This window comes from Narcine bancroftii, unplaced genomic scaffold (assembly GCF_036971445.1).
Source record: "Narcine bancroftii isolate sNarBan1 unplaced genomic scaffold, sNarBan1.hap1 Scaffold_302, whole genome shotgun sequence".
In the NCBI taxonomy this organism is placed as follows: domain Eukaryota; kingdom Metazoa; phylum Chordata; class Chondrichthyes; order Torpediniformes; family Narcinidae; genus Narcine; species Narcine bancroftii.
In genome coordinates, this window is record NW_027212039.1 from 217741 (window position 1) to 241656 (window position 23916).

General features: G+C 36.7%; 1 protein-coding gene and 1 long non-coding RNA gene across 5 annotated transcripts in view; one reads left to right on the plus strand and one right to left on the minus strand.

Annotated features, from left to right (window-relative positions):
* LOC138750907 (KN motif and ankyrin repeat domain-containing protein 1-like) overlaps positions 1-23655 on the plus strand; it is a 206804-nt gene extending 183149 nt beyond the window's left edge. For all 4 annotated transcript variants that reach the window (XM_069913036.1, XM_069913034.1, XM_069913032.1 and 1 more), the window contains exons 6-13: positions 3708-3938; positions 4425-4512; positions 8177-8396; positions 10216-10358; positions 11935-12135; positions 13668-13766; positions 16688-16801; positions 23434-23655. In XM_069913036.1, the coding sequence (XP_069769137.1) occupies positions 3708-3938; positions 4425-4512; positions 8177-8396; positions 10216-10358; positions 11935-12135; positions 13668-13766; positions 16688-16801; positions 23434-23496 (1159 nt within the window). In that variant the 3' untranslated portion in view covers positions 23497-23655. The remainder of the gene's footprint in view (positions 1-3707; positions 3939-4424; positions 4513-8176; positions 8397-10215; positions 10359-11934; positions 12136-13667; positions 13767-16687; positions 16802-23433) is intronic.
* LOC138750909 (uncharacterized) lies at positions 1183-23389 on the minus strand. Its single transcript, XR_011349594.1, has 3 exons — positions 23237-23389; positions 21956-22089; positions 1183-2436 (listed from the first exon to the last, which is right to left on the minus strand). It is a non-coding gene; the product is annotated as an uncharacterized lncRNA (long non-coding RNA).
* Positions 23656-23916: the final 261 nt, after the last annotated feature.

The following is a 23916-nucleotide window of genomic DNA, read 5'->3' on the forward strand; positions in this document are numbered from 1 at the left end:
GCACCTTATTCCATGTGACCACCTACCCCTCAGAACTCCATTTCAATTTCTTTCCCTCTTCAACCTCTGCCTTCTTATCTAAGACTCCCCTCCAATGGGAAAAAGAATTTGACACTCTACCCTGTCTGTACCCTTCATAATTTTATAAGCTGCTATGAGAGCACTCCTGTGATGTGAGAACAAATCTAAGAGAAAAAGAGTTAACATTTTGGGTCGAAGATCCTTAGGTCAGAACCGAAAAGGAGACAAAAGTTTGTAAAGCTGCAGGGGTGATAATGGGAAGGAAATGTCTCTGATAGAGTAAAATATGTAACCATGGGGATAAGATGTAAATAAGATATCTGTTTAGTGAGTGAATGGGTGTAGTTCAGAAATGAGAACATGCAAATGAATGGAGGAGTTGCAACATGCAGAGTAGGCTGGGCATGTCCTTCATTCCCAGAGAGAAATAAAAATACAAGCTGATCTAATATTCCAGATGGATTACTGATACAGATCAAGAAATCAAGTTACCTGTTGTTCAATTCAATATGGAGTGCAGAAGGCTGCAAATGAGGTGTTGGTCCTCAAATTTGCATTGAGCCTTACTGTAACAGTATAGGGGAAATAGACCAAAAGGTCAGAGGAGAATGAGGAATTCAGTGACAAATCTACAGGAAGCTCAGGGTTGTCCCTGCAGAGTGACAGTCTGGTAAATCTTTGCTGCATTCTTTCTATTTCCTCGCATCCTTCCTGTAATATTGCAACCAGAACTGTATGCACCATTCCAAATGTGGCCTAACAAACATTTTGCAAAGCAGTAATGTGACATTCCAACCCCTGTGCTCAATGCCTTGATCCATGAAAGCAAAATGCCAAATATGTTCTCCACCTGTGTTGCTATTTTTAGGGAATTATGAACTTGTGTCCCAAGTTCTCTCTGTACCCATTATTGCTTAGATCCCTGCTGTCCACTGTATATGTGGTGTCAATATTTGACATTTCAAAATGTGTTAGCTTAAACTTGCCTGGAGTGTGAAAGTAGATGGACAAAATAAAAGAAATGCACTTACAAGACTGAGTTTGAAATCTCCATTTTGCTCTATTTGAGCAGCATTCAATCTACTGTGCAATTAAGCTGGATTGGAATGATAAGAGGAGGAAAATAAATTGCAATCTAGCCAAAGTTCATTTAAAGTTCACTTTTTTTCATTAACTTTTAATCATATTAAATGCATAAAACTTGTAAAATACAATTGATATGGTTTTTACTTGGAGTTGGTAATTGTAGTGCTTGACCTTGAGTTTTTACTGAAGTCAACTTTGTGGTATTTCCATTGCAATTCTTTTGCTGATCTTGTACTGATTCTTTTCTCGAGAAAATTAATTTCAAATGAAAAGATGAACCTAAGTTGTTCTTGTGAATGCTATTGCGATGATATGTCAGTGAACAACACAATCTCTTATAATTTTTCACAAATGATGGAATTCCAATGTTTAATCAAATATTTTTGTGTACCCAATCTAAATTCTTGATGTATATTTGGCCTGAATGGCCATTAATGTTTGTGGCAGGCAGGGATTCTTTTCCCTTTTTATGTATAGATTGGAATCATAAATTCTTTAATGCTTTGCCAACAAAGACTTGTTAGCTGATAGCCAGAGATTATAATAGTTGACCTATTCTGTAGCCAAATACTAACTTGTATCAGGTTCTCTTTGTATGGAGTCTATCACTGCTTAGGCTCCCAACTTCTGAAGGAGTCTAAGATCATCTTGGAAAGTAGTAATTTAAGAAGCAGTTGCAGAGCATGAGGTCATGTTGCAAATGTTTCCAGCAGGAGTGGCAGAGTATGGCACTGCTGGCCTGTTCTTCTGTAATGATCATGAAGGCAGTTCCAGGAGCTGGGTGGTAGCAGGGATGGTGTTATTAGTTTCTTTTAATTTTTGTATTTTTTTGGCAAGTAGAAGCATTTGTCTATTTTCCCTATGAAATTGCTTCTCACATTTAAATATCTTATTTTGGGTCATTCCTATTTTTCAGTGTTTTTTTTCCCTTGTGTTTATAATATTGCATGATGGAATTACCTTTGGAAAATTTAGTAACTTCTTCACCACCTCCCTTTCCTTTAGTAATGAGATTGCAAATTTGTTCTCTAATCTGTGATCTAACCAAGCTTTTAAAAAAAATAAAATAAATGAAAATATTTTACTTTTCACGAGGAAAAGAATCTGGTAATTATAGCAGGAGTCTTCACTGTAGCCGCATCATTGACAAACATTTACAACGAATGATTACATTGATGCATCCATTGAGATTTGAAAATACAGGTGTGCGCGGCTTAACGTCCGATCGGACAACATCCAACTGCATACATGTCCGTCGTCTGTGGTCCAATAGGGTTATAATGGAATTCAGTCAGAAATCATAAGATACCCAAAGATCCAGAAATCTTCCTATTAAACAACATAAAAGACAAAAATTAGGCCTAAAATTAGACAGGGTTCAAAAAGGATTTATCATGATTGCGCTCGCAGCAGCAAAAAAAGTACATAATGATAACTTGGAAAAAGGAAGCAACCTTAAAAATACAAAAATTATACATGGAAATGAACAAGTGTATTCCATGAGAAAATAAACCTACAATCTAAAAGACAAATGTACTTTATTAGCATATATTAGAAACCGCCGATTCCATACCTCCATATCTTAAAATGATAAGCTACAGTACAAAAATGCTTAAATATGGAATTTTAGATGACATAATTTTTCTCTTTTGTATTCTTTTATTGTTTATTTATTTTTCTTTTATTCTTGCTTTATGTTAGGGGGTGGGGTGGGGAGGGTAGGGGTAAAGGGGAAAAATGTCACTGTGTATATTGTAATGATGAATGTTTGTATATATTATTGAAATGATTCACAGTAAAGTATTAAATAAAAAATTATTTAAAAAAAGAAATCCCGATTGGAGAACGTGAGAACGGGATGTAACTGGAACTGAAGAAGAGGCAAAGGGAAAGCAAACTGCAGAAGGAGAAGAAGAACAGGTGCAGAAGAGGGTCACCGTCAAGGGGTAGCCAAATTCTTTGCAGACCTCAACAGCTAGCTGAAGAGATGGACCCAAACACTGAATGCTTTTCATTAATAGAGAGGAATGTTCATGCAGTGCTTGCTGCTCTATATAAAGAAATTTATGAAGAAAAGAAAAAGCAAGCTAGGCAAGCAAAACTGGACATATTCCTGAAGAAGCCAACACGACCCCAAGAAGAGCCTTAACCTGGGCCTTCAGACATTACCGAGTGTTAGTTCATCAGTGGAGGTTATTGGACCTGAAATCTTTCCGGTGGAACACAATGAGGAAGTTGACAACAGTGATGTGGATGATCCTGATCCTCTTTATTAAATTGTGGTGATATGGGCTAAGCAAGTGTTTACATAAAAGTTTATTTATCTTAAATTCAGTATCCCATATAGCTTTGCTCAGTACACACTGTGTTCGCGCAATGTCCACATCGCATAACGCCCAGTTTCACAAAACATATGGACGTTAAGCTGCGCATATCTCTATCGTTGCCCTTCCACTTCAGTGTTTGACAGCAATTTGGCTTTAAAACTCTGGTCCTTTTGTGCATTCAGTGTTTCAATTTAATTTCCATGTGTACCAGATAGTTTGGCTGGCTGCCAAATGTATTTACAGTCATTAACTAAAATGGCTTTTTTCTCTTAGGTATGAAACTACATCCAGCGATGATTCCAGTTCAGATGAAAGCTCATCTTCTGAATCAGAGGAAGAGTTTGAAGATCAAGAGAATGTTAAAGATGACGTCAAGGTTAATTGTGATGTGTGGCCAGATCGACTTAGTGGGTTAAGGACAGAAACTGCAAGCATATCAAATCAAGAGGTCGCCAAGCTGGAGAGAAATGAAAAAGAAATTGGCAAAGTGGAAATAAGAGAGAGGTATTACCAATTTCTTTAGAAGTGTATAGTTTGTTTGCAATATGGTTGCAAAGAGCACTAAAAATCATTTTAACTATGATCAAAATCTGAGGAAGAAAATGCAGACATGTATTGTCCTAATTCTACCTCAACTTTATTACAAGAAGCACAAAACATTGAAACTTTTCCACTTTATGTAGGGTTTTATTCATCTCCTGCAAATGTTTTCATTCACCTTGAACATATTTTCGACTTGGCCCAAATTTTAATGGGGAGATGCTGACTGAGCACCAAGCATTCCCCCCCCCCTCCCTACCACAAGTAGGGGATTAACCCAGAGATGCCCAAAACTTGCATCTGCTATCCTGTCTATTATTTAAAAATATGGTAATAAACAGAAATGGAAATGTGTTTTAATATGTGTGTGTGGATGTGTTTAATTTTGTGTTTGAAATAATTTTTTTTGTACTCAGTAGGTGCAAATAATATTTTTTTTGTACTCACTAGGTGCAAAATAAGTGAAAAGGTGTTGTCAGCATGCAAAGTACTGAAAAACCACCTAAATGATCCAAAGGCAATGGCCAGCAAAGAAGTGGTAGGTTTGTTCCAGCATCAATACAGTCCAAGTTCAAAGTTCAAATTGATTGTCAGAGTACATACATTATATCGTATATAGCCCTGAGCTTTTTTTCTGCGAACCAGACAGAATTTCTAATTACAGATAACTGTAAACTGTATTCAAGAAGAAAAATATTCAAACTGCAAATATAGGAGTATATATAGAAGTATATATTCAGTAATAAATAATGAGCAACGTAAGAGTGAGTGTCTGAATGAGTCTGTTGTCAGGAGTTTGATGGTGGATGGTTTAGAAACTATTGCTGAATCTGGTAGTATGAGCCTTGTGGCATCTATATGCCTCTCTTATGGCAGCTGCGAGAATAGAGCATGTTCTGTTCGGAGTGGATGTTCGATGATTGCTACTGCTCTCCGACTGCAGCGTTCCAAATAGATGTTCTCAATGATGGGGAGAGTTTTGTCTGCAATGTACTGATCTGTGTCCACACAGAGAAATTGGTAACCTCGTACCAGGCTGTGTTGCAGCCATTCAGCACACTTTCTACGATACATCTATAGAAGTTTGCCAAGATTTTCGATGACCAACAGAACTCTGTAAAATCCTGAGGCAGTAGAGGTGCTTTCTTCACAATGGCATTAATATGAATGATCCAGGAAAGGTTGTCCAAGATTCTTAGGAATTTAAATTTGGTCATCCTCTCCATCTCTGATTTTTCCCCCCCATTGGTCATTGGATCCTACACCTCTGGTTTTCCTTTCCTAAAGTCTACAATTAGTCCTTGGTCTTGGTGACATTAAATGCAAGGTTGTTGTTAGTATATCATTCAGCCAGGTTTTCAATATCCCTCCTGAATGCTAACTCATCACCCCTTTCTATGCAGCCTACTATGACAATATCTATGCATGTATGTATATGCACACACATATGTGTGTATATGCACACAGAGGTGTATATACATGTATGTGTAAATACATGCATGTATATATACACACATGCACACACACACACACACACACGTGAGGGAGGAGGTGTGGGCGCAGGTGTAGCACTTCCTGTGGTCACAGAGGTAGGTACCAAGGGGGCAACCAGTTGGAAGGGATAAGTGGAAGAGGGAGTCATAGAGGGAGTGGTCCCTGTGGAAAACAGGTGTCATCTGTTACATTCAGTGTTCCTATTGTGGCCTTCTTCACATCAGAGAGACAGGACACCGACTGGGAAATAATTTCATTCAGCATCTTTTTTCTGTATGCAGCAATGGCAGGGATCTCCCAATGACCAACCATTTCCACTCCGCACAGTCGTATCTGTCCACTGCTTCATGCACTGTCAAATCGAGGCCACTTGCACAAACAACATCGATTATTCTGTCTGGGCTCTCTCCACCCTCAACTCCATCTTTTCCCCATCCCTCTGTCTTCTTTCCTCCAGCTCTCCACCCCTTTCCTCTGCATTCAGAGGCACTCCATTGCTTCTCAGCTTTTTTTTTCCTCTTATGGCCTCCCACCCATATCCATCTAAAACCTCTTGTCTATGACCCTGTGCTCTTCTCCTTTCCCCTCCCCACGCCATTATATTCAGGTGTCTGTCTGCTTCTTATTCATTCCTTGATGAAGATTTCAGACCTAAAACATTGGTTATGTATCTTTATCTTTCCTACATAAAGGACACTGTGTGACTTGCTGAGTTTCTCCAACATTTTTGTGGCAACTACAATCACAGTATCTGCAGAATTAATTGTTGAAGTGCAATTATAAGCTTTTTTTAGGGCAATCAGTTTTTAAAAAAGTAATTTCTACCACAAACTGCGAATATTTCTCCATGTCTACATCCACAAAATATATTTAGAAAGTATTCACAAACTTCCAGTAGTTTTCCTTGCAAAGAAAATAGATTTCCTATCATGACCAGCACACCAAGGGTGAACAGCAAGAGTAAGGAGTTGAACTGGAGGAGTTTTTTTTTTCTTGATTTATACTTAAAAGTCGAGAGCAATCTCCAGAGATTGTCATTTAATAGGTTAAATTGCTTGAGTAGAATGAATGTTTTCCATGGGCAGACTAATTGAAATGTGGTTCATTTGAAGCATTATCATATCTTGTCTGTTGCAATAGATTGTAAGCTTTAATATTTCAACCCTTGAAGGAAACCAGATTCCTGTGGTTCAATTTCATTTTTATTTTCTTTTAAGTAATGAAGAACTCTTCCATTTTTGGCAACTTTCATTCATGGTATAGTTTGCTCCTATTGTAGTAAATGTTATTTATTGATAGTTTTTAATTACTTAGTTGACTTCAATGAATTGTACAGTATTGACTGAAATTGCTCTTCTTATCTGCAACAACTTGCCATTTCTCTTTCCTTTTGTGTAACATTGCTTCCAATGTTCCAAGAGATTTATTCTTGGCCACATTCTCATTCACATGGCTCTTTCGATAACATTGTCAAGAGACACTGTGTCAGTTTCACTTGTAGGTCATAACACTTCTACCATCTCTTCTCTCATTCAGATTTGCTTACAAATTTCCACCAAATAAGTATTGGGAACATCAAAGCAAATAGTCATTCATCACTTTACGTCCACGATATGTTCTGTGAAATAGGATATTATGTGATTTGGATATTGTGCAAACACCATATTATATACTAAAGACAGGTGATTACAAGTGGCATGGATGCCAGGATAATTAAACCATTCCATGACAGCAACATTTGGTGCTATGGTATTTCTGCATTAGAATAAGTGATGCAGCACATTTTCATCTGCTAGGCCACAGCTTTGAACATCTTTAACTTTGTACTGGAAAATGGTGCCTGGAGAAATGGACTCGGGTCATTTTCTGCAAAACTTGTGCTGGATGCCCAAAGTTCTTCAGTCTTGTGGTAGCAGTTCCATCAGTGTTTCTGACAAGAAACATTTTGCAGTAATGACAAACAGTGGTAGTGACTGAGAGGATCACTGAGAGAATTGAACAAATTCAATACCTCCGCTATAATCCCATTCTCCAATTGGGATTTCTGAATGGACATTTATGCAGTTGCACACTGCCCAAACAGATGTTATATGGCGCATGACTCTAACTTGAACTTGATAGGAAATCACAGCAGTTCCAAACAACCATCTGAAGTAGTCCATTTAAATGGGCCTGCTGTCAAATACCAACTCTTGAATTTCCCGCAGATTTGGGCTTCAAGTGGAAGTCTCATAGCAAAGGAGTGTTGAGGTTATGCTGCATCTCATTAGTGTACAAGTTGAAATGAAGCAGTGCCTGAGGAAAATGTTGAGATTCCTCTGTAATATCCTGGAGAATTTATTAAATACTATCTCAACCTGCTTCTTTAACATTTTTTTTGGTCATCTGTCTGAATGTTACCCTGTGTCTGTATTAAATTTGGTTTGATGATTCTTACCAGAAGCACTTTGAGATGTTTTACTACAAAAACCTATTAAGTTATTGATGTTTTCTTTTTCTACTCTATTTAGCCTGGCAGTTTTTAAAATCTTGAGTATAACAACAAGTTTTTTAGATACTTTTGATGAAAGATTATTAATCAGAAGCATCAACTATTTATCTTTCTACAGAACTAAAATGTATTTTCAGAAGTTTTTAATTGTATTTCGGATTTCCACCATTTTTGCTTTCAAAATATAATTCTTAGAATCTTGCTGTGAATTTTACAGAGACTCTGCCTAAACAACATCCAGCATGAATGGTTCCGTGTATCCAGTCAGAAAACAGCCGTTCCCATCATGGTGGAGGATTACCTGATTGGATTCAGAGAGATTTCACCAGAAGTCCTGAAACATGTAGTCAACATGGCTGATGGAAATGGCAATACTGCCCTTCATTACAGCGTGTCTCACTCAAATTTTGAAATTGTGAAGTTGCTGCTTGATGCAAGTATGTTGAATGTTTTACATCTTTACCCTTTCCTGCTATCATTATTTTTCTGTTTAACAGATGAATATTTTGCAATTATTCCTGTATGCTTGGCGCCTTTTGTGCAATCTATCGGAATGTAAATAACAACATGCAAATTACAAAGAAACAATAATAACCTGAAAGAAATATTTTGCTGCACATTTGAAAGTTTTGAAGAAATGTTCTATTTTAAATTGCAAGGCTCTAAAGCTTCAAATACTTGTTAGACAAAGTTCACCAAATGTTTATGCAGGGTGCTTTAAAACTTATGATCTATGCTAAATACCTTGCTTGCTTTGTTTGTCATGATACCATGGAATGGAAGTGGCCCTACTTGTTTGAATGTGTTTTCTCATGTCTGCCTACAAAAGCATATTTGCACAAATATATCATGAATACCATCTTGAAAAATGTTTAAATGCCATGATGCACAATGGCATTTAATATGTACTTTGCATTGGTAAACAGATTAAAGAACAAGCATGCTGGAATGTTAAGTCCACATACTTATTTCATTGCTCTAATGAGACAGAATTGGGGGAGGAAAAGCTGTGTGGATGGAACCAAGAGGATACTGTTGTTGTTTTCCTGAATCGTGTAGCAAAGCTAAAGCTTCATTTAAAAAATCCTTTCAGTGCAAACTTTTGGATCAATGTAAAGATGCCTTTTTCTTGAAGATTGTCTGGGTTAGTCATTGACTTGGAACAATTGGGATTTTTTTCCCTGAATGTTAATTTACCAAGTGAACCTATGGTGTTCAACCTGCCCGTTTTCTGTGAGATTTTGCATGAAAGTTGCTGTTAGCTTGAGAGCTGGACTGCAAGATGCCGGTTCTGAAGCAGAATGTAAACTAGAATAGTCACTTCAATGTCATGTTGGATGCAGGAGAATGAGTTTTTTTTTAATAGGAAAAAAGGCAAAACTAACAGAAAATTCATATTTTAACATCTTAATTTAGAGCTGAAGGAATGAGACTCCATGAAAATCATAAGAAAAAAAAGATAATTTTCAGTTCCAAGATTTTCTTGGACAATTTGAAAATCTTTAGTGCTTAAAATTGACACTTGGAATAAAAAAGCATTAATTTTGTGTGTTGAATTTGTGTCCATCATATAATTGGGTCTGCAGTAGCATTGTGGTCAAGTTACTAGTCTAACAGCCATCAATCCAGAGACACGAGTTTGAACCCTCTATGGCAGTGATTTTGAAGCTTAAAAAGAATTAGTTCAGGCAACTGTAAGCACTGGATGAAAAAATCCACCTAGTTCACAAATGCCCTTTGGAGAATTTGGCATGCATACTTGATACGGCCTGTCTCTAACTCCACACATCAATGTAATTAACTCTTAGCTTCTTTCTTCAACTCACTTAAGAATAACAGAAGATTGCATTGTCTGCTTCCTGTGAATTAATTAATAAATTAAAGTGTTTTATGAATATAAATGGGAGCCATAGAAGTGATGTTCTGTTTACTTGCCTGAGCTCTCTTGCGGCACAGTACATTTGGAGAGCAGTTTTTGGATTGGTGTATTTTTATGCACATTTGTCAAACCTTAAGTTGCTCCCTGGCTTGCATATAAATAATGATGAGTATAATGAGCTGTTCATTACCTTCACAGTAAGTTCTGTCTGAATATTTTTTTCAATTGCATTTTCTAATTCAGCAACAAGGCTTTTAGTATTGAATTACAATCAAAAGGATGCCCATTTTTTTCCTCAGTGGCTTTGATAGCTAATACTGATAAATATGGTTGATATTAATATTTTCAAAAGTTTGAGGTATTATTTTTTTTTACAGATGTATGCAATGTTAATCAGCAGAACAAAGCTGGCTACACTCCCATCATGCTTGCTGCTCTCGCTGCAGTGGAAAATGAGAAAGACATGAAAATTGTGGATGAACTATTTAGCCAAGGAGATGTGAATGCCAAAGCCAGTCAGGTGACTTTTTGTTTTGAAAAATCACTTTCAAATTCTTCACATTAACATTTCAGATCTACAGGAAACCACTTGTAATATCTTACCCCTCTTTGAGGAGAATTAAGTGGGATATATTGTTTCATTATAGATCCTTTGTGGTTTTTAATTTGACTTCAATTTTTTATACAGCGAATGATATTCGGCAGAATTCTTTTCTTCCTTCTTTTACCTGTCTTTATTTAGGTTCTTCAGTCAAACAAAAATCACACTGGGCTCAGGCATTTGAATTGGATATTTAAATTCAAATTTCAATCTCAAATTAATACAAAAAACATCCATGGTTCAAATTTGATGTGTCAAATTTTTAAAATGTGATAATACCAACTGTGGTAAAAGTGCAACAATAATTAAAATTGTTCTCAGAAAAAGCTAGTTGTTTTGTCACACCTACTCTCGTACAATACCCTTGCATTTCTTCTTAACAATATTCCAGCATCCTTTGGAGTCTACTCCAGTGAAAGTTACTATAAATTGTATCAGAGTACTGAGGTTGCTAATGTTATTGTCACTCACAGATGCACCAAATTAGTGCTGAAGCTGAACCAAAAAAAAACTACATACTATAAGCTTTTTTGAATTAACAAGACAAATACATAAAATAGATGATAAATCTTCACAGTTATCCTAGTGCAGTTTATATTTATATTCAACTTTCAAATCTAACAATAGTCTTGTGCTTTGGATTCATTTTTCTGTTGCCCACTTATACTTTCCCCTTGAAAAACATCTGACTTTAGGCCTGTACAGTTATTTATCACTGCTGACTGCAGAGTCTTGCATGACATTTTCCATAAACTTTCATCACCTTGCAAGATTTGATAACCTTTGAAAGGGTACAGTTCAGATTTGCCAAGATGATTCATGATTTTGGGGTTAAATTGAGGAATGTTTGTGTAAACATAACGAGATGGAGAGTGTAATCTTATTTAAGATCTTGACGATTATGAAAGTATTTGGTGTAACTGCAGCAAAACTATATCCTCTGTTGGAAGAATTTTGAGGAAGGGACTGTCTGAAAACTAGAGACGTGTTCTTGTGAAAGCGTTATTTCTCACTGATCCTGCAGGAAGCTTGGGATTTTTAAAAGACTGGGCAAATTAGTACAATTAGATTTTTCAAGGCAGAGATCAACAGGTACCTGAATAGGAATACTGAGGCATATACAGCAAAGATGAATGATTCGAGATGAAGTACAGATGAGCTAGAATCCAGTGGAATGGTAAGATTGACATATATAATTCCTTTGAAATTGTGAATTTTGGAAGAACAGGCATAATAGCTTGTGTAATGTTATATTGTCGGAGAGACTTTGGGATCTCTCTTGATGCCTTTATGTAATGTATCCTTCATTACCTGACTGATAACACATAACTCCATTTTTGAAGCAATTAGTTCCACTTGAATCCTCTGGGATGTAAAGAGTTGTGAAGTGGATTTGAACATTTTTGCTGCTACTTTTTCATCATGTAGATTCTATGCATATTCCAGCATGCAAATAATTGCTGCAATGTATATATTTGCTTCTCATTGGTCGTAGGCTGGTCAGACAGCGCTGATGCTTGCAGTGAGCCATGGTCGGATGGACATGGTGAAAGCTCTTCTTCTCTGTGCTGCTAATGTCAATATCCAGGATGATGAGGGGTCTACAGCTCTAATGTGTGCAAGTGAACATGGACATGTGGAGATAGTTAAACTTCTACTGGCCCAACCTGGATGTGATTCCACCCTGGCTGACAGTGTAAGTTATTACTTAATGATCTATAAAATAATCTACCTTTTTTGATTGTTCTGATCTTTCCATCAATTAAGAGGGGATAGAATCTATTGTTGCAAATCTCTAATTAATATTTTCTAAGAATGGTTTAACCTACTTTGACTGAGTAAACAAATCTGATTAATTCTGTTTCATAGACAGTTTTAAAAAAGGGGAAATACCAGGGCAATGATAAATCTAACAACATTTATGTAAACCGTACAAGAGGATCCATATATTAAACACCAAGTATGTGTGAAAATCTCAAATCTCTCTTGGTACTGAGTGAAGCTATTGCTACAAGAGCCATTGCCTTCTGTGCCTCATTATTCAGTGTTGCATAATCCTTACAGCTTAAATGACCTTTACTGATGAGGTATTTCATAATCTACCCTTGTTTCTTTTAAAGTCAATAATGGAGCAGGTTTGGAATACAGTAATAAAAAAAATAATGGTTTTGATTTCTTTTCACCATTATTATTGCAAGTTTTGCACTGTTTAAAGGTGATTTCATAAGTTGATGATTCAGAGGCTACAGTGAAGTTCATGCTCTGTTCATGTGAATATTCCTCCAGAAGTGGAGCAGAACCGATGAAGGCAAACCTATACTTGTCAATGTAGCTGCATTTTCATTACCTTTTGGAGATTGTCTGCATTATAAAATGCATTTTGTTTCTCTGCACACACTGCTATTTTTAACTTTTGTCATTTTTAAGTCTGTTTCAGCAAGCAGTTATTTGGGTCATTTGTTTTGTAGCTTGTTAGCAAGAGCATACAGAATCTAGCAGCTGGCAACAGGTATTTTGATTGCAGCTGGTTCCTACTGAAAGATGGTTAATAAATCTTTCACTTCAAACTATTTTTAATATAATTTTGGAACAATCTTAGAATATTAAACTTTTTTAATTTAAAAAAAAAAGCCAAGATTATTCACTGCTGAAGTTCCAAGTCAGCCTGGAGTAAGTATTTTATTCAAATGACCATCTATTTGTGTTTTATGGTCTTAACATGATTGGCATAAAAGGAATTTTAAAATAAAATTGTGGGCAATTGTCAAGAAATTGGTTTCAGAATACATTATTGATTTTCAAAAATACAGATGCTTGAGTAGATTCATTAAATAAATGAACTCTATGCTGACATGACTGTGGTCATCAATGCGAGGTACAGACTAGTGCAATACAATTTTTTTGCACCAGCTGTACCTGATGCCGCATAAGATGAATAGATCAAAGCCAGAACTATCAGATCAATGTTTTAGATGTGGCATTTAGACAGGAACCTTTGTGCACGTGACCTGGACATGTACCAAGGTGAGGCCCTTCTGGGTGGAGCTAGGCGAAGTCCTAGGGAAAATTATAGGTAAGGAATTCCCACTGAACCCCGAGTTCAGTGTCCTGTTGGGCAACATAATGGACCAATAATGATAAAGTTGTAAACTGTTTCAGTCCAAATTTGAAATACTATAAATTATGTATTCCAACAAAAAAAATGAACCCCAATAATTTTATATTTAGGATGGAAGTACAGCCTTATCCATTGCTCTGGAGGCTGGTCATAAGGATATCGGAGTCTTGCTTTATGCTCATGTAAACTTCTCCAAACCTACGTCACCGGTGAGCATTTGTTTGTAATATTTATATTTAATATTATATTTAAAGTTTAGACAATCTATGGATAAATGTTCTTTTCTTTACTGATAATGTCCAGGTGAAATCTTGTATATTTTAGCTTAGTTGCTATAGTCAAAGCAATGAAATTTTGTATTCTTCTTTGATCTCCAAGGAAATTGTGGCTTAAAGTGCAATTGACTAATTTATTTTAGTTCTGTTTGTGGAGTTCTTTTTCTTGCTGTTGTCATGACAACTTTGATCTATATCTATCACAGACATTCTCTCTGTTCTCTCCCACCTCCCCCTCCCTACAACTTTAAGGGTGCTTGTTTCTTTTCACAAGATCACAAGATAAAGGAACAGAAGTAGGGCATTCAGCCCATCGAGTCTGCTCTGCAACTCCACCCTGAGCTAAACTGTTCTTGCGTCTAGTTCCAAATTCCAGCCTTGTCCCCATATCCCTTGATATCCTAACTAATTAGATAACTATCAATCTCCTCCTTAAACTCCCCCAATGACTGGGCCTCCACAACTGTATGTGGCAATAAATTCCACAAGCCTCTGGCTAAAGAAATTTCTCCTCATCTCTGTTTAAATGGATACCTTCTAATTCTTAAACTGCCCTCTTGTCCTGGATTCACCCACCAAGGGAAGCATTCACATTTACTCTGTCCAATCCTTTCAGCATTTGAAATGTTTCTCATTCTTCTATACTCCAATGGATACAGGCCAAGAACAAATAAATGTTCCTCATATGTTAGCCCTTGCATTCAGGAATCATCCTGGTAAATCTTCTCTGTACTCTCTCTCCAAAATCATTACATCCATTCTAAGATAAGAGGTCCAAAACTGCACGCAGTACTCCAAATAAGATTTCACCAGTGCCCCATAGAGCCTCATCAACACATCTTTACTCTTATTCACTATTCCTCTTTAAATGAATGTCAACAGAACATTCATTTTCTTTACTGCTGATCCAGCATGGTGGTTCCTGCACGAGGACCTCCAAGTCCCTTTGCAAAGTTGTGATAGCAGATCCTTGACCTGAAATATCAGCTCTTCTATCCCCGCTAATGCTACCTGACCCATTGAGTGCTTTCATGTTTTTGTCTTGGATTTCCAGCATCTGCTGTCCTTTGCTGTAACTCACTGTTTTTCATAAGCAAAGATTAAATAGAATTGTACGTAAATACCTATTTTTGCCATTTGTTGTATTCTTGATTTAATGGTAATTTGGGCCATGAACCACTTATAGTTAGCTAGAGTTTTAAACTTTCTAACACTACACAGCTTTATTAGTCTGTTAATGTTTCTAGTTTGCCTGCAGCATTTTTAAAGAAGATCTATTCAGTACTTAATGTTAAATACCTCAATGGAAATGAAATGTCGGTGTTCTTTCAACAAAGAACTGAAAATAAATAACATTCAAATCATGTAACTTGGTTCGAAAATTAAGAAAGGAATGCCTATTTTATCCACACTGATACAAAACATTTTTAATTCACAAGTTTATTAATATTTGAACCCTGAAAAAATAGTAGTTTCCTAGTGTTCAATGTATATTTTTAGTTGAAAATTTTGTAATTTTCTTGCTCCTATTTTTTTTAAAAGGGAACACCCAGATTAGGAAGGAAAACCTCTCCAAGTCCAACTCGGCGAAGCAAATTTGATTGATTTCATGCCAGATGTTCACCTAATCCTGTACCAAGCTGCTATGTATTGTTAATATTGACAGATACTGAATGTAAATGTGTGCCTGAGCTCACCAGCAAAAACATTTTTAGCAGTAGTACCAAAGGTAGCTCTGCCAATCCATTAACCAGCAACTAAACTGGAAACCATTATGGGAACCTGTATTTTACACTCTTCACGAGAAACATTACTATGGTCTCAAGCTATGCTGCTACAGCAAGCTTTTTCCAAGTCTTTAAATTCCATCTTTGTGTTTAGTCCTCAGTGATCAAACAAACATGACTGGTTCACTTGTTTGCCTTCATGGTTGGAAGCTGTAATCTATATTTTATCCATAGAAACTTCCATTAAAGAGGTGGCATGATACTTTTCGAACATTATTGTATTTATATTTGGTGAAAATATAAAATAAAATGCTAACATTAAAATTAAGTGACATGAAGAGATGACATTTGTTCAGATTTCCCTTTATCTCAAAGTATCTCTTGATTGTTTAAACTTTTATATATCAAACAAAATCATTTGTATCATTAAAATGTAAGACGTACAGTATTTTCAAACTATTTTATACATAGCCTGAAATGAATCTACACGAATAACAATTTACTATTGAACATAGCTTTATAATTCTTTTAGAATTTTCATTGTATCAAATTTGGTTTAGTGACAATTTGAGATATTATTTGTATATCGACTTGTCCAATTAAAGTTCTGTACATGGATTTTTGTGCATATTTATAAGGCTGAAGTTTTGTCACATTTAAATTGTGTGTATTTACATGTTTGAAGTGCCTTAGGTCCTTGCCATATTTTCAGAATAAAATCTTCATTATGCTTATTTTCTTAAATCAATGCTCTTTAAAAGAAATTCAAACTACAAATAGACTCCAGGATTGGTTCAGATCCATTGCTCATTTTGGAGCAGATTTGGATTGCATTAAATCAGATCGAATCAGGAATGTGAGGCTAGCAGTAATTACCAGTTAAAGTATTCCATTCTGATACTTCTCCGCAATAGAGATGGTAGTGCATGGCAAATGCAAATATAACGAAACTTAACCAGCATAGAAAACACTAAATTTCTCACATATAGTGCCTGTGTTCATTAAAGCATATTAATCCCATATGAATGATACAGAGCAAAAGTACCTTTAACAAATAACATTTGAGTTTACTGTCACAATACGGATGCTATTGCTGTTAAATTTAATTATTTTAAAATTTAAATTTAGACATACAACTCTGTAGCAGGCCACTTTTGCCCACGAGTCTGTGCCGCCCAATTACACTCAATTTACCTACTGCCTGGTATACTTCGAATGATGGGAGGAAACTGGAGCCCCCAGGTAAAATCCACGTAGACACAAGAATGTAACTACTCCTTACAGTGCGGGATTCAAACCCAGGTCCCATTTGCTGGCAGTATAAAGATGTTGTGCTAACTGCTATGCCATTATTTGAATTGACTCTCATTGTTTCTGAAGATGAACTTTGCTCTCACAAAGCTTATTGGAAACGTGTTGCAGCATTTTGGAAGAAAAGATTGAAGAGTGCATCCAGCCAATATTATAACCTTGTTTGGCACCATCTTTGCTGAGGTTAACTTTGCTACAGACATTACCATGTTGCAAACAAAATGAAGATGATTTGTTTTGTAGGCAGTAAACCTTGAGGAGAGTTAACCACAGTGTCTCCCAGATAATGGAGTAAAAAAAGATTTATGGGAGTTGGAAAGGCCATGTATAGCAGTTAATGCTGCTCCCTACATTCCTCCGAAGCTATCGTGCATATCAACATGTTGAGTCGACTTTGTGGCAGGGAGATGGTAGTTCAGGAGGAGGTTCACTGAAGCATACAAGAAAATGCTCTCAACATGCACAAGCCTTCCATTATCTGATGCAATATATTCAGCCTGGCACCAAAGAGCTTCAGAGTGAGACTGGAAAACATGAACCATTCCCATAGCTTGAGAACAATCTCTCAGTGAAGGCGGACATTGATGATGAAATTTGCCACAGCCTTCGATGTTTCACCACAGCCTTTGATTGAGAAAACAATTGAAGATCAAGATTTCAGAGCAGGCAACAATCTCTGAGAAATCCAGGCAGCGCAGTAGCATAGTTAAGATAGTCACTTCCTCACAATACCAGAGACACAAGTTCAAATCTAACTTTGGGTGCTGTTGGTGTGGAGTTTGCATGTTCTTCCTGTGACCACATCGGTTTCCTCCAGACATTCTGATGTCCTTTTGCATCCCAAAGAAACCAGGGTCTGCAGGATAAATGCCCACTAAATTGCCCCTAATATGGAGATGAGTGGTAGAATTTGAGAGGAGCTTAAGATGCAAGGAGATTTTTTTTTTAATCATGGGGCTAATGTAGAGTTGGTGTAAATTGGTGTTCCATGTGGTTCATGGAAGAACAGCAGACTTGCTTTAAACTGCTAAACCTCCCATCTTCCTGTCCCATCAACTACCTAAAAATGTAGAAGTCTCTGCTATACCCACTTTGATCACTTCAGAAACCAAAGTGGAAATGAATAATCTTTGAGTGTAAGGGACCGGCTAAGATTACATCAGCTTGAGTTGCTTTAATTGTTGCCTCATTTTAGAGTAAAATAACTACTACCATCACTTCTTGCTACAGAGCAGGTGGATGAAATAGCTCCTTGGAAACTCTGTAGATGATAACCCCTGTCCAGATATTTTTTTACCCAAGCTGAGATTTAAATGAACTTGTTCTGAGTCCCTCTCACTCATCACCTCTGAACTTACTGGTCGACTTTGGCTCTCACTTTGGCAATACATCATCTCCATACTTTCATGCTTCATACCTCTGTAATGTCTTTCACTCTACATCTCCCAACTATGTCTTGTTTCATTTATGCCCTTAGTGGAATTTCCTCACAAACCTCTCTTCCTTTTGCACTCCTGAAAATGTTTTCATTTTGTCCCAGCTTTTAGTCATCTGTCCTTTCATGACATGGTGTCAAATTATGTTTCATAGTGTTCTTATAAAACAATTTGGACTCAAGTCCAAAAAAATATGGTAGGAATATTATCAGCTAAATCCTCAATGGATTGATCTTTTTGATCATTCTTCGATAATAAATGGATTAAAACTTCTGGTAAAATGGCAAGAAAAAAAATCAAATGAGGCTGTTAATATTTTTCTTCCTCTGTTCCTTACTAATTGATGTTTGCCTCAATTTTTTTTTAAATTAAATTATCAATGCCCTGCCCACACCCCCTATATTCTCTTGCTTTTTCTCAGTTAAGTGGTTAGACTGGTAGTATATTCTTGTGCTACTACCTCTTAGTTAAGAGCTGCACTAGGTAGCGCCACTAAGGAAATTCATTCCTCTCTTCCTTGAGGCAGTTGAATCTGGTTAAAAAAGGAAGATAACACCAATATTATGGCATTGATGTCTTTCACAGATGGTTAAAGCTTCATTTGTCCAGTGTGGCTCCTGTTGGTTTATTATAGACCAATATTTGATGTCCGTTCTGTTCTAGGCACAAATGTGCTTCATTGAAAATTTCAGTTGAACAAAGTAAGGAGTCCTTGGTATATTTAAATCAGTAATACAAAGGGGAAAAGGAATTGCACTTTAAAATTTTAATTTGGTATTGACACAAATCATAAATGACGGATTTGTTTTCGACTCTTAATTTCTCAGTTTGATAGTACTTTTGATAATATCATTGTTAACAAGTATTCATCTGGGAATTGACTATTAAAGCACATTTATAATCCCACTGCCAACATTATTCCATGTAAGAACAGCCAGGATGACAGAATGTCTTCTTATTTCCATTGTAATGACGTCAAATAAATTATTTTAAACTCTCACAATTATAGTTTGGGTCACCCGTAGAGTGCTTGCAGGGCTTTTCAGCATCAGTAGAAAATAATATTCAAGAACGAGGATGTCAAACAAGGCATGAAGCTTGTACTTTACTAAGCACCAATGATTTCCATCTTGCTGGTAATTTATAGATATGAAATAAGTGCCATTTATTTTAGCCCAGCAGGGAAGTGACTGGGAGGAGTAATCTGGTTATCAGTGCATAGGCTCTGATTAATAATATTTGTGAATGATTTGAATTAGGAAATTAATGTAAGATTTCTGAGTTTGGCAATAATAGAAAGTAGGATTGCAAGTTGTGTGAGAAAATGTTTGAAAGAACTTTTAGCAGAATTTTAAAATTGAATGAGAGTGCAAATACATGATGGAGGTGAATAAATTTATCATAGAATACAAGAAGGACTCACCAGTCTCATTCCTGGAATGGTTACACAGACTCATGAGGAGGGATTGGAACAACCAGACTTGCATTCTTTTGACGTCAGAAAAATAAAAACCTATCATTGAAATGTTCAAATTTCTGATTGTTTATTAGGGAAGAGGCTAAATAAAGGGGTCACATTCTCAGGAAGCGGAGCAAGACATTTGGGGCTGAGATAAGGAAAGATTTCTCACTCAGTGGCTGGTGAACCTGTGGAATTCTCCACCAGAGAAGGTGATAGAGGCCAAGGCACTAAACATATTTAAGAAGGGTACAGGGAATGGGGAGAGAGTGGGGTAGATTATTGAAATAGGGGATCAGTCAATTAGTATTGAATGGCACAACAGGACTAAATGATTAATGCTTGCTGTTATTTTTATATAACCTATGTAATAGCCAACACATTAAGTGGAATACTGTGCTGTGGGTGGTGGGTACTGTTTGTTTAACCCTCATTTCACAGTGGGGAGGTGCAATTATCAGTGATTAACCAGTGTCTGATAAGTATGAATTGTGTGTAGCTTCTTTGTGTGTTTGTGTGAGATCCCTGTTGCACTTCCTCCCACATCTAAATAAAGAGCTTTACTTGTCATTGAACTGTGTTCAAACTCATCACTTCTTGGACCCTCCAAACTGCTCTCCACAGGTGAACATACATACAAATACATGCAGACCTGCAAGTATACACTGCCACTTCATGCAATCATGGTTGATCACTGTCAACACAGTCTGACATTCTTATTGCCCTGATCAACTTTCACCCCTTTGCTTATCAAGAATTCACCTCAACCTCCACTGTCTTGTAAGTTGCAAGGACTCATGAAGATGGGAATTTTATTTTACCTTATCTCTACCTTAAATGAATGAGCCCTTTCAAATACAGATAATTTGTTCCAGATTCTCTCAAGACAAGGAAATATTCTCTCCTCATCCACTCTGTCAAGACCTCTTGTTTGCATCAATTCTAACACCCTGAAGAAGGGCTCAGGCTCAAAACATTGGTTTTATATACTTACCTATAGAATTCTCAAAGTCTCTTGAAAGCTTCTGCAGGTGTACCATGGAGGGCATTCTGGCTGATCGCATTACTGTCTGTGCCACATCTCAGGACAAAAAAAAATTCCAAAAGGTTGTTAACTCGGCCAATGATATCGCAGGCACCAGACTTCACTCCATCAAGAACATCTACATGAGACAGTGTCTTAAAAAAGCAGCTTCTATCCTCAAAGACCCTCACCACCCAGGCCATCAGGAAAAAGGTACAGGAACCTAAAGATGAGCACTCAGCGGCACAAGGACAGCTTATTCGCCTCTGCCACTAGATTCCTGAATAATCAATGAACCAAAGACACTGCCTTACTTTTTGTACACTATTATTTTTTAAAATATTTATTGATGTAAGATGCTTTATAATATGAATGTTTCCACTATGACGCTGAAGCAAAAGCACCAAATTTTGTGACTTGTTCACGATGATAAATTCTGATTCTGAGAATTCCTCGAGCATTTCTGTGTTTTTCTCCCCCCCCCCCCCCCGCTCAAAACACAACCTGTCCATTCCAGGTATCAGTCAAGTAAATCTCTTCCAAACTGTTGCCAATGCATTTACACAGCAAAGTAAGGAGATTAATATTTTATTCAGTACTCCAGATGTAGTTTTTCCAATGCTCTATTCAATTGAAATGAAACTTCCCCAATTTAGTGTTCAATTTCCTTGAAATAAACAGTAAAGTTGTTGGATTTTCTAAACGGTACCTACATCGCTGTAGAGGTTGGGAAGGGTGGAACATGAACCATTGAAATTTTAAAATTAAGGTGGACTGAGCAGTTGAGCTCATCTGGAATCACGTGGGTTTTGTGCAGAGTTCTACAGGTAAAAAGCTGCAGATTCAAAATGCACAACAAAGTCGGTAAGAAGTATTTTTCGTGGTCATTACCATAAAATCAAATCCCTGCAGATGGTTAAAATCAGAAATAAATATACAAAGGGCCAGAAACACTCAATAGATCAGACATTGTCTCTGCAGAAACAGCTATGGTTCACACTGACACTTTTTCATTGTAAAAGGAAAAAGACACAAATCAGATGGCATAAAATCATAGAAAGTAGGAGGGGAGAGGACAGAACAAATAGAAGGGTTTTTGAAAGGATTATCTTGCATGGTGGTGATGGTGCAAGATGGCACAGTTGCCTGATGGCTAATTTGATTACCTCACAGCTTTAAGAATTTGAGTTCTTTCCTGACCTCCAGTGTTGTCAGTGTGGGGTTTCTGTCGTCCTTGTGATCACAGGTTTCTTTTGGCTCTTTTCATGTCCCTGTAGTGTGCTGGTAGGTTAATTGGCTGCTGTAAATTACATATCAGTGAAGGTAAATGGCAAAGTGGCATTAAGGAGACAATAAAGAAACTGAAGACTAGTCTCATCTGGTATGGAAGCATTTTATTCCTCCTACTATCATCTTTCTCTATACTTAACTATGAAGGATGCTACAGGTTATTTACACTTTATTAATGATAGATGTATGTTGTTTCATGGTTATTTCTCGTTCAATGTTCAAGCCAATAATCTTCAGTGTATATTTCTACTCCCTTGGTACAGTATTTTACAGGGATTCTCCACGTTACAAATGTCCAACTTATGGACAACTCGTACTTAGAACAAATTGCGCCTTCAATTTGCATATGCGCAAATACCCCTTCCGGTCGGTATGCAAGGCATCAATGGAACAAGAGTGTTAACTTTTAATAATTTTCTTTTTTTCTATCTAAACTGTTTTAAGAATTGTTTCTTTAATTTTCTTTTAACAGTACCAAGACAAATATTTGACTAACTGATGCTAAATAAGAACTGTATGTATCTGTTCCTTTGTCTTGCTTTAAGTCGAATTTTTAGATAAATTGGAACGGATTTTGTTCATAACCTGGGGACATCTCTGTACTGCATTTCAACACAAATATGTTTTGGATTTACATGGTCTTAGTTACTCATAGTCTGCAGAGAGATGGGAACACAGTAATCCCGGGCACCTATTGCTCTACTGTCAGTGGATCCAAACATGGCAGGATTCCCTTTGACCAGACTCCGTGTGACATCCCAATCCAGATTTCTTTCAATGAGGATTTATGATCTGGAAGCTATTTCTTATTCTTTTTATTACTTTTAATGTGTTTCATCATTTCCCAGAGTTTTTTTTTCCTGACTATTTTTAAAATTATTTACAATTCTAAGTTTTTTTAAACACCTCCACCTCCCTTGTTTCATATCAGATGCTCTCGAAGAAACCCACAATGGTCCTCAGCAATTCTTTTCTCCTTGTTGCTAGCCACCATGGCTTTGGGGTGTAAATTCAGATTGTCCAGCCTTCTGCATCTGGCACAGGTAAATGCTGACGGATAGTGAACAACACAAGTGTCCTAGTTGGAAATTCAATGTAGTGTCCATCAAGTCGAGACCCGAACCACTGACTGGCTCTACCCATGGATGCTGCCTGACCTGTTAAGTTCCTCCATCAGCTCCAGTGTTTGTTCAAGATTCCAGTATTTGTAGACTCTCTGTTTCTATTTTCTTCTTCATTCTTCAGACAGAGGATAAAAGCTGATGAATGAAATTTCCAGATGTACAATCCCAGAGAACTGTTCTCTGTTAAAAATCACTGTTATTAATACTAATTAATTTTTTTTAAAATATAGAAATACAGCACGGTAACAGGCTCTTCTGACCCACAAACCAAATGCACCCATGTGATCAATTAACCCTGTATGTCTTTGGAATGCGAGAAGAAACCAGAACACCTAGAAGAAATCTAAGTGGACACACAGAAAACGTACAAACTCCTTACCGTTCCAGATTCTAACCCTGGTCGCTGGCGCTGTTATAGCATTGTGCTAATTATATTACTACACTGACCGTTATTTGTTTTATGCCCTTAACAGCTCTTTTCCTGAACCTATATTTGCTTAAGAATAACTTATTGCATCATATAAACTTGAAGTGATCAAAAACCCTTAAGGTTGAAACTTTAACAGATTTATTTTCATGTGGAATGATGCAATGTGGGGAATCCTGGAATGGTTGCACACTGACATCTAGTGACAGCTTCAAGCATTTTTGTAAACTTTTATTTTCACCACCCAATAACACTTATTTTGCTTTAGTTATTTTTCTTTTAAAAG